Source organism: Scatophagus argus, chromosome 1 (assembly GCF_020382885.2).
Source record: "Scatophagus argus isolate fScaArg1 chromosome 1, fScaArg1.pri, whole genome shotgun sequence".
Classification (NCBI taxonomy): domain Eukaryota; kingdom Metazoa; phylum Chordata; class Actinopteri; family Scatophagidae; genus Scatophagus; species Scatophagus argus.
Genome location: NC_058493.1, coordinates 8,419,474 through 8,431,480, shown reverse-complemented (window position 1 = coordinate 8,431,480; position 12,007 = coordinate 8,419,474). Strand labels below are relative to the sequence as shown.

Below are 12,007 nucleotides of genomic sequence, written 5' to 3'. Positions count from 1 at the left end.
ACAGCTTAAGGTACCAGCACACACAACAGCTGGTCATCACAAAGTTGTAAAGGCACCCATCTCTGTTTGGATCATGTGAAAATAATCCTGTGCACATGTGGACAGCATTATTATAGTATACCTTAGCAGGTTCTACAGCTGGCACATTTACAGAGGAAAACAGTAATCACAACATTAGCCAATAAGTTATCATTTGTACCAAACATCTGAGCAGCAGTAATTATCTTACTGTAAAGCCTGAAGCAGCTGTAGACTGCTGGCCTGGCACCTTGCCAAATCTGAGATACACTACACTTTTACTTTACCGTTGTTTTTAACTGATGCACTGAGCTGGTCCTGCTGCCACTATACAATAAACAACTGGGTCTCTGTTCATTCTCCATACCACAGTGACATCACAAATTAAGCTATGACAGTTGCTATTTGTTTGTTTTTATTAAATGTTAATAACTACCTATTTAATAGTCATGTTTTGTTTTTATACCAAATTCTCACAAATATTCAACAGACTGTAATTCATATCGTGTTTCCACTTGATATGGGATGTTGCCAACACGCTATTCTGCAAGCTACAGTTGCTTATGAGCAGTGGTAAAGCACCGTTTAAATCCAACTGTAATTCTTCATTGTGGTAGACTGGGGGAAAAAATGGAAAACACAATAAAGGAAACAGGCAAGGTGAGGTATGCGCTGACATTCGCGGCTTTCTAGCCTTCAAAATGCAGCCGGCAGCATCACATAAGGAGCATTAGATATTCAACGAGCGATAGGGCTTAGAAATATGCCAGACCTAACGGAGAAAAACGCTATCAATACCTTTCTTCTCTTCTCCCCCTCACTGTCACCCGATCTTTTCATGTTCCTGGAGTTGTGTTTACACTGTCTCGCTTTTATTCAGGGCAACGGTGGTTGTTGTAGTACACGAATAGATGGTATCTCAGTCTATCCTCATATTACAAAGAGCACATTAAGTGCACCCGGTCGTGTTACTTCAGTTAGAGCCAAACTGTTTATATTTAAGTGTAAAATGGCTTTTTGTGGAGTGTTTCTTAAGGGAGATGCTAAAGGTTTGGCGAAGAGAACTACAAATCCCATCTTGAACGCGCGGTCGTGGCGGAAGAAGCTTCAGCACGCTCTAGATGTTGCACTGCGCAGCTGCAGCGCAGGTACAGATCTACAAATTACTGACATACCGGTCAACTGGGTTTTAAATCAGTGGTTTAGGTTTTACAGCCTGGCAGGCACATTTAGAAAAAAATATGAAACAGTCAGTCAAAAGCAGAAGTAAACACACCTTTATTATTATTATTGCTGTTGTTTGTAGTGGTTGTAGTGGTTGTGTTAGTACTGCAGTTAAGCAATATTTAAGTTTTTGGAGGAAAAGAATTTAAATTCTTTTTTTTTTCCAAAATAGACTGCACCTCAGCATGGATATTCCATATGCTTCCTCTTTTTGTAAATCAAAAGCAGTGTCACTTTCATCTTACACTATGTGTAAAAATAGCAATCATGCTTTGAACACGCTCCAGATCAAGTCCTGCCAGCCCTCTTTCAACTTTTGCATGCATCTCAAATCCAGGTGTTTTTCTGCCCGTGTGGGCTTCAACCTCTTCAGTCCTTTTCAGCTCACTACCGATCATGAAAGCGCACCGTAAACGCACAGCGTCTATGTGGCTCCCTTTATGCATCACCCACAGTTGGAGTTCCCTCCAAGAGTTCATCCAGACTGATCATAACATGTTTTGAATAGTGCTGAAATGTGTTCTGGCCATTGTTCCTATCAAAGCACATGTGAAATACATAAGAGAGCTTCACGGATGAAGCGAATGGTGGTGGTGGGAGGGAGGTGCAGGGGCAGATTGCAGGGGTCTGAAACACCTGTTACATATTACCATTACAGACTTTGATCAGTGTCTTCATTAGTTTCCTTTGTAATCTCTTTTCTTTTATGGTAGAGCTGACCCAAGTGAGCCGGCTACAGTGATTTAACACACATGTTTCTTTCACCTGTCTTGTAAAATGCTCAAATGCTCTCCCACTTTCAAAGATGCCGATGTCTCCGCCATCCCTTAGTAATAAACAGAGGGGGTTCTTTTGATTCCTATTTATAACCTACATTTCCTCTCCTCTGTCCCGGTCTTAAAGGGGAGAACATGTTTAAAAAATATCCTTAGAATCATTTGGTGAAAACTAGAGCCATGTGCATGCACATATATATATATATATATATATATATATATATATATATATATATATATATATATATATATATATATATATATATATATATAAATTATTTCACATTAACATATGTTAGCCTATAGCGCCAGAGCTACTATTGTGGGAAAAAATCTTATGATGTTGTAAATAATATTTTTTTCTTATTTTTCTTTAATCTTATAGTGTCAAATTCTACCTTTCTCCAACCTCCGTCACACTGATCTATCATTACACCAAGTTCCTTTTATGTGTCAAAGTATCATTCACATCTTCACACTGTCACTCATCTTTATGGTTAACATTTCAAGGAACACACGGTTCCCTAACTGATTTTGTTGGGGTTTTTTTGACTTAGTCTGTCAGATCTGGGATGCTTTGAGTGAACATAATGTATAGGGCCTTTAATGGCTGACAGACCTCTTACCTTGTCCAACAATCCTTGCAGAAGATTGGTTTTTCATTTCATCACTGGTGGCCCATTGGTGCAATGGTGTCAAAGTCTTCACAACCCCCATGACTGAAGAATCATATGTGCACAGCGGGCCCTGTTAAATTATTCACAAAGTATATAAACCAGTCAAATCATATTTAGTTTTAATGGCGGTTTGTGGAATCATTTCAGAGCCAGGGTAAAGGGAATTACTTTGATCATAATTAGGTGTATTGCTTTAAATATGTATTTTGATAAGACTACCTTATTAAAAGTGTCATGCAATTCACGAGACAGAAAATTTCATTACTCTGCAGAAATATTTAGATAATTTCAGGAAAGATTTAAAATTTATGTATTACCTTTGAAAAAGCAGGATTGTCTAAATAGCCTTGCTTCCAGTTTTTTCCAGATTTAAGTTAACTAGCTGCTAGCTTCCTATTTACTTTACTAACATGACATGAAAGTGCTCCCAGAAAAACATATTTCCCAAAGTGATGAGTTAACCCTTTTAGTTCAAATTACTCTTACAGTTTATAAACAAGTTATAAATGGTTTATTTTTGTGCTGTTGATGTCAGTACCTTTTAATAATCCATACCTTTCCATTCAAACCATAAAACCAATCCGTCATTACAGTATGTCACTTTAGGGAACACGTCAAACTATATGTTTTCACTGTCAGTCAGTGTGATGGGGACCAGGTCCAAGAGGAGATACAGGCTCTGTGAACAATCATAACGTACAGGATCTTTACATGGAGACAAGACAATTACCTTCCTCAGCAATGCCTGTCAATTGTCCTACAGTGAATCAGGCTCTGGAGCAAGCACCTCTCCTCTCATGTCTGACCTGATGGAGTTCATCTTAAGGCAAGGTCATCCCTGTCCCTGTACTCTGATGTGGTATCATATGGGATGGAGGGGGGGATCTTAACTGGTCTGGCAAATGTGCTGCCGCTCAAGATGGAAGTATGTTTTCTGTTATTGTGCATTGCATCAGATCCGGATAACCCTTTGACAAGGCTGCCTTTTGTGATATAATGAGCGTCTAAAAAAAGTTGGAAAAGAAGAAAAGATGAGAAGAGCACACTGCCAGAATGTAGTAAAGCACAGTAAAGGAAGACAAAGAGCATTGTGTTGTGTCTGTATTAAAAGCAGAGTCCACGGCCTTGCAATCATCTCTCCCTTCATGCTTCAAACTATTGTATGGCTTGAGAAATCAGAAGTACAAGAAAGAGGCCGCTGTGAATAGTGATATCTTACCAATGCAGGACTTTCTGTTGGGCCACCTAGATTTTATTATTACATTATTAAGTTAAGCTGTGGTTTCCTTTATAAAAGAGAGTATCAAACTACTGGGGAAAGTGAAAACAATACAGACAAGCTTTGTCCAGCACCACACAGGACCTCTGGTGAAGGTACTGTTAGAACTGTAAACAGCATTTTTCACTCACCACAGCTTCCGCCATGGACTATGCTCAGCACATTGTGTTGCCTCTGTGAAGACAAGCTCCTTTTTGATTTTTATTTATATCGAATGAGCATATGGAGCAAGTATGTGCCTTCTCTGCTTGCTAACCTTCAATGCTTAGCCCTAGGAAACTGTTATTTGTCAGTGCTATAAAGCAGATTGCTGCCCAGTGGTTTCAATTAACATCAAAGAGCTCTTCACAGGCAGTAATAGTTATATCAAAACCTGAAATGTATTATTTAGGTTATGTGCTGGAGTCCTTGTTCAGAAAGTTGTTTTTTTTTTTTTTTTTTGCTGACTTTTTCCATTCCACACACTGCACTGCCTTCAACTGATCCCTTTGAAGCAACCCCACATCAGTCCTGTACAGTCTCTGTGTAATACCTGTGTGGCTCACACCCGGTGGCCTATTAGTTACAGGGCATAAAATGTGGCAGTACAGGAGTGATAGAGAAGATTAAAGAAGATTGTTGCTGGAGTCACATTTAAGGCCCTGTATGAACTTAGGTCCTCGTATATGTATTGTATTAAAATGTGCAAAATGTATAAAAGTTGGTTGGTTAGTTGAGAATCAACATTCTGAGTGTTAGTGGAGAGTTGCCTCTGTGAGTCTGTTTATGGTGACATTCTTTTATCTAACTGTGACTACATGTTATTTCTATTAACATGGTCTTTCTGAGCAACAGCAGGCTTACTTGTGGATGGAACAACTTAAGACAATGCATTTATGATTGCAATGAAAACCTCATTTAAGTACAGGACTCTTAAAACGATCAAACATTGTTTTTTTCAGCAGTCATAAATGCCTAAATGGCTTGGCACCAGACTGTTTACATGTATCTTGGTCAAAATTCAGTCAACAACCATAGACCTGGTTCTTTTGGAGCTGAATATTTTCAAGGTGTGGGCCAGTTTGGAAGAGATTACCTGATGACATGAGATATTCTCTCACAGTTTTCAAAACCGATGTAAAAAGGTTCACTACTACATGATTGTATGAAGGATATTACTACATGGACTCAGAAAAACTGTATAAAACTGTTGTTAGTAAATACAATTTGATTGTACATGATTGCTTTCTGTTTTAATTTATATTTTACACAGCATTCCATCTTTTTTGGAATCAGGGTTGCCGATGATTTATGTCAGAACAGAAGAACATCACATAAATAACCTTGTAGTGGTACATTTGCAAAATGCAGCTTCTTTTACTTCCTTCAGTATATCTCTGGCTGTTTTGACTAATCAGGGCTGTTTAAAGAGAGACCCATATTGGATCATTGCAAAACTATCTCAAACTTGACTTTGCAGTCTGGTGGAGACAGGTGCCAGACCTGTGCAGTATGACCATCTTTCTCTAATTCTCAGTGATCGGGACAGAGAAAAAAGAAAAGAAAAAAACAAAACATAAAAACCCCAAAAAACCTTGCAACCCCATGGCTGAGGTTTAAAGTGCACAGAGGGCCTTTAAAATGAATCAAAAGTGCATACACCGTTCACTACATGTTGATTAAGCCTCAATAAATGATCGTATAGCCCCACAGAAAAGAGCTGTTTGGTTAGCGAACAGAAAGAGCGTGCAGCCTCAGTCTAAGATGTGGTACACCTCCTTTCCTGGGATCACTTCCAGACACCGAAATGAGGAAGCGTTTTGCTATTGCTGTGATTTGAATTCCATGATCACTGAACGCTTTTATAAGAAACCCATTAAAAAGTGAGGTTTTGACATACAAAAGAGCCCCTTTTCAAAATCTCACGCACAACGTCAGGCTAAAAGATGTTATAAAACTCTATACAGAAGCATACATCCTCTGTGTGTGTCCTTGCCTCACGCATGAGCAGGGGGGGAACATCTTTTGTAGAGGCAACGATGACCCGTTTTCTGCGGAGAAGCCCGCGCCCTATCGCTCAGCACCATGCAGCAGATTAATCACACATTTGTTCGGCGTGATACAATCACCCACGACCGGACTTAACTTTTAACAAAGATGTCTGCCAGAAATATGCCAACTTGTCAAAATACTCCGTGATCTAAGAAAATAAGTCCTCTTCAATAGGGCCAGCTGAAGGGGACACAATGGCCCAGTTTGACCTCTCACTTCACCTGTGTTTGACAGTGTTTATAAAGTGCCAACTCCTCTCATTAGTGCACCTACTAACCCAGAGTTATAGCAGACCCGCTGATCAAACGCAGCCAGAGTGAACAATGGCTGAAATGACATTAATATGATATGTAAGAATTCAACAAATATTCAGAGGGATCTCTTTGATGGGAGCTGTTTTACATTAGAGACCTTTTTTATTAGGGCTTTTCTGGTCTTTAATGTGCATGTTTTCCCCTTGAGTCAGTGTTACCAGGTTTGGGTCTTGTTGTGTGACCAGCCGCTGAATTCAGTAGACACACATACGGCCTACATATGACAATGATTTTTAGCACACAGTTAGGACATATATTGGTAGTACTAGAAAACAACACTTGGGGGTCTTTTGATGTTTAAATTAAAATCCTCCCTTGGTTCGTAAAGATCTTTTGCATTTTATGTTTTTTCATCTGGTGCATACACACATTTATTGCATTAATCTGGCCATTTGTTACGAATAAAGCGTACGTTGATAAATGTGGAACTGATTCAAGTTTGGCAAGTGATCAAGAATACATCTGACAGCCCAAACTGTACCCGAACCCAGCATTCTGACCACTGACATGAACACTGAGATGTGTTTATTTATCCATGCACATTTCTCTGAATTTCCTAATGACTTGACAGTATGGAGCGTGCTGATGGTGACAGGTACATTTAACACTGGCTGAAAAGTTTAAGTCACACCCAGCTTCCCACATACAGAGCTTCTTACATTCTGTTGGAGGCCGCCTTCACGTCTAATTACTGTACATTGAACTGAGTGGCAGGTGGGTTTACAAAGGAACATGGACACATTACACTCCTCTCCCCAGCCCACTCTCAAAGGTCAGATTAAGAATTTGGTTTAAAAAAATGGGGGAAAAAGTGTGCAACATGAATTGTGTCTTTTTTGCTGTGCTTCTTATTTACATTCAGTGTTCCTCTTCTTGCCTCTCCCCTTTCCTGAAAGGACGGTGCTGCACTTCAAGACAGAGTCAGGAGGACAAAAGTGCAAGAGCCATTTTGTCAGACATTTTTTCACTCGCCCAGCTGTCCCAACCAAAATGTTCCTTGCAGACACTATATGTTTGTGAGCATGGAAAGGCTCAGATTAGATGTAATGCTATAATTCTCTGAGCAGTATTGAAAATCTTTTGGACACAGTGCCACATGTGTTTGCATGTCTGTTTGGCTTGGCCAGAAACTGACAGCAGCTTCTGGTTATCCAGAACCATTAGATGCTTTGATCCCAAATGGGCCTTGTTTCCATGTGCTAAAAAAATAGTGCTCTGTATTTGTGCTACAGTACATGGATTGGACCTCTGTCATTTGTTTCTACGTGTTGAATATGATGTCACAAAAGATTATTTTAAGGCACTCAGGATTCCCTTCATCTTCATCATCCATGTTCTCATTCTCATTACTACCATCATCAATAACCTATGGTTGCGACTGTTGCGATATGATAAATAATGATTAGTTCCTTTGGGAACATTAGTCTCTCAGGGAGTTTCTCAGGATTGTAGGAACATTCATAATGGCTGTCAATCGATCATCTCTCTAAGATGGATACACAACACACTGTGTAATTACTAGTGTTTTGGTGATGTCACAGTGTCAAACTAACATCCTGACCTCTGAAAATCTGTATACCATACATCACACAAGTACCACACACCTAGAGGTAATTCTTTCCATGCACCTCTGACACAACAGCAGCCACAAGCCGAAGTTTGAAGCCATTGAACAATTCAGCAAATTATGTTGTTTTGTGGTATTTGGTTAAGAAAGATTAATAAAGAATGTAGACTGCCTCACTATAGGATGAGGACAAGTAACTGACAACATCTTAGAAAAAACACGCTCCACAGCTTTTTTACACATGTAGATCACATATGTCACAGAGCCAACTCCCCATTTCAACACTGTGTCAAAGGGGGTTCTGGACCGCATCCCGGGCTCTTTGCTTGTTTGTCTTTTGTAAAAAAGGACAACTACCCCAGCAGTGCCAAAGCACCCCAGGCTCTTTGATATGTGAAAGCCTAACAGTGGGACTGCTCCCTGCTCAGCTGGTACGCAGATGTGTGTGTGTGTTTGAATGTGTGCAAGTGTGTAGGGGGAGCCCGCTGTCTGAACTGAACACAGATTAGTGACTCCTTTTTTTTTTTATTCCTAATAAATAAACCCCAGTGCATGCTGGGGTATGTGTGAGGGGAAAATAACATGCCACTAGCCAATCAGAAGCAGGTGGTAGGGCTTGGTGGCTACAGACCCTGCAGCTCTTATCATAAAACAACTGCACTTTTAACTTTAATTGTAGTTGTGGATAGATTTGGGGGTTTGGGTTAGAAGTGTTTTATTACTTCGGACTAGAATCAAAGCAACAGAAATGTAATTATGTTGAAAGCAGGCAACAATTTTGTTGTAATGGATGGTGGCCAAGTTTCAGGCTGAACTCACTGATAAGGGTTCTGCCACACACATAAAATTGGGACAACGGTGTATGGCAACAGTGGAACATGCTCAAGTACATTTACTCAAGTACAGTACTCATTACTGTACTTTTACAAATCTGAGCTACTTGTACAATATTTGAGTATATATGCCAAGTCGAATTTTTAAAAATCAAAAAAACTTAAAAATGAAATACATTCTTCTTCTTCTTTTTCTTTTTCTTCTTCTTCTTATTATTATTTTAATGTCTCAGAAGACAGCCAAGAAGGTGTCCAAGTTTCCATTTCAGTTTATACTATTTGTGTATGTATCTTTAGCATTTGAGTGCATGTATTGCTGTATACAACTTGTCAGTCATCAGTTGGTGCACAAAAGAACAGCTGCATGGCAGGTGACACTCTGAGAAACACACGTGTATTGTACACACACACACACACATAAATTTCTACTTCCGTACATTTGACTTATTTTACACTCCTCCAACTTTAAGATGGTGGCTGTTAATCCATAAACTGTCTGTATGGCGAACTGTTGAAATAGGCCATAGGTAGATCTCTCTGTGCTGATCTCGACTGTGGTTTGGGGGCTGATGGCCCCTAGTGAGTTTTTCTCTGAACGTGGTGGGAGAGATTATGATGAAAGGAGCAGAGAATGAGATGACACACCCTGTCTCCATAATTCGTTGCTTCATCATGAACAGAGGCATTAAGCGCCCCCTTTTTTTCCTCTCCTGAGAAACATACATGTCACACGGCACAGTGCCTCTATATGAGTCAGTCACCTCAGGTGTTTGGCACGCACATCAGCAGAGGCCTGGCATGATTACTTCATCCACAGCATCTGAGATCACAGAGAAAAGAAATTATGATTGATAATTGCAAGTAATGATGCTTCACTTTGTCGTGGAGTTTCCCTCACCACTAAAAAGGAGTGAGTACCTTAGTGTGCCTTCAGGATCTTTCAACCAACCATTTTATTTTTAAAATTTCATTGGAAAGTTTTAGTGTTTCTTTGTTTCAGCGCTGAAGCAGACGATTCCCCACCCTGCCAGGAAAAAACAACTGATATATGCAACATTTTCATGTAGTTTTTGTTTTTTTGTAGTTTTTAATCCTGTCATTGTTTTGTCCATATCATTCAATTATATGGCTGCCCCTGCTGATGACATACTGCCAGATTCGAACGCTAAGAGACTCCATGTCATACTGGTATCATGACTTGCAAATTAGTTGTACCTCTCATGTATATACTATAAAGGTAGTCTGCAATAAATACATATACATAATTGAATCTGTTCAATTTTGTGCATTTTATACATGTACAGTTTGCGAATGCTCATTGCATATGCCTTTAAAATGCTTTCTGTTAACGAAAAACTTGACCCAATTTTGACCTATCTCACATCTGACCCAAGTTTCACACACTGTAAATTGACAGACAATTATAAAAAAGCAAAGGAAAAGCAGCAATCCAAATGCTGAACCACAAAAACATCAGACTGCCATTTTGGGGCCTTTCCCATCACCCATAGCTCTTGGTAATTAGTCAGCAACTGGAGATAAAGCGTGTGATTGGGAGTGAAAACAACGTGGGGATCGCAGACTGTGGTTTGGAATGGCAAATTCCTGGGGGAGACACAAGTCTGTCACAAAAGGAAATGCTTGATTTAAAGACGTTGATTCAGTAAATTACTCGCTCTGAGAGGCAGCACAGGGGTTTTTAATTGCAAACATTAAATTACAGACTGAGAAACTGTGGTGTGTACTCTACAGTATGTATTTAGACAGACTTGCAGCTGTAGCTTTGGTTCTGATGAGTGTCAGCGTCGTCAAGACATCTTGTTGTTCATGGTGTGAGTTATATAAATATGTACGGGTAAACACAGTCAAGGTCTAAGTCCACTTACAACAAATAAAACAGTTTCAGCTAATACGTTTGTTTTTTCATTATTCAGATAAATGTGACATAAATTAACCCGCATTTTAAAACAAATGTATAATTTCTTAAGACTAAAATCATGAGATTGCAAAACTTTCAATTCAAATGTAGAAAATTTTCATTACCTTGTTGCACTTTGATCTCGTTTACATGTTGCTGGGCCCTTATTTAAAGACTAAATTTGACAGCTGTAATATTGTTAAATTATCACACTAAACTATTTAGGTTACTTCGTATCTGGCACCTATTAGTTAGTGGTCTCTTATTTGTATTGTACAGTTAGTATGTAGCACATAACTGACTCGCTTACCCTTTCATCACACTGAATTTTTTTCACATATGTACTAGTTGTGATATCCGGTCCACCATAGTGCTCTTTGGTTTTCTCTGTGGCTGTGCTAATCTCCTAGTGGCACCAAACAGATTTGTGTCTCTATATTGGGCTCTGCAATGGTTACAACTATGTTGATTACTTTGTGGAAGGATGTGTGTGTGTGAGTTGAGTGTGTGGGTGTAAAACCTGCCAGTAACACAAGTGTGTTTATAAGTCGTGTGTGTGCACATGCAGTGGTGTTACATATGGGTGTGAATGACTCGGTCTTGAATGTACGTGTGTCTGAACGTGTGCATCTGACAAGTGTGTAGTGGCGGAGGGCTGTGTAATGTCAACAAACAACAACAACAGTTACACTGGCTGCCACTGAGCCTCAGCTATGTCGTAATTAGAAGTGGATGAAAGTGTGGGACAACAGTGCCTTTAACCATAACCAAACATTTCTCTCAGGCGCAGGATTAGAGACAGAAACTGGATGCGGTCTGCTCTCCCCTCTGTATGCCACATGTCACTGCTCCTCTGGCCACTGATCCTGGTCCTCTCCTTTGCCACCGGCCATTTGGGTCTGCACCCCAGATGTATGATATGGTCATCTTCAACCACTCAAGTGACTCACCCTTTGTGTATACATGCATGCAAGTGTGTGTGTCTGTGCATGTGTGTGTGTGTGTGTGTGTGTGTGTGTGTGTGTGTGTGTGTGTGTGTGCTCTGCAGACTTGTTATCCTTCAGTCTGTGCTGCCTCCCACTGGTTGGGCATGATACTGACAGTGACACATGTGTCTCTTCAAACTACATCTACTCTTTAGAGACTAATAAAGTAATAATGCAAGTTATTCATTTTGTGTTTGAGCTGAAATGGCTGGCATTAACTACATCAACACAATTCAGAAGTAACTGAACTTTGATAAATCAGTTTCACATACTTCACATACTGAGCTTCATCCAGTTGGAACACCAAGAATCTAAATAAATGCTAACAAGGAGGTGCAAATCCAATGTCTCACATTTGTATTTTCCACTGTCACAATGTGAATG

At 39.7% G+C, this 12,007-nt stretch overlaps 1 protein-coding gene across 3 annotated transcripts in view; it reads right to left on the bottom strand.

Moving 5' to 3' along the window:
* fto (FTO alpha-ketoglutarate dependent dioxygenase) overlaps positions 1–932 on the bottom strand; it is a 115,772-nt gene extending 114,840 nt beyond the window's left edge. For all 3 annotated transcript variants that reach the window (XR_006845823.1, XM_046416834.1, XM_046416745.1), the window contains exon 1: positions 817–932. Coding sequence is in view for 2 of the 3 variants with exons in the window: in XM_046416834.1 (XP_046272790.1) it covers positions 817–858 (42 nt within the window). In the remaining variant the exon portion in view is untranslated. The remainder of the gene's footprint in view (positions 1–816) is intronic.
* Positions 933–12,007: the final 11,075 nt, after the last annotated feature.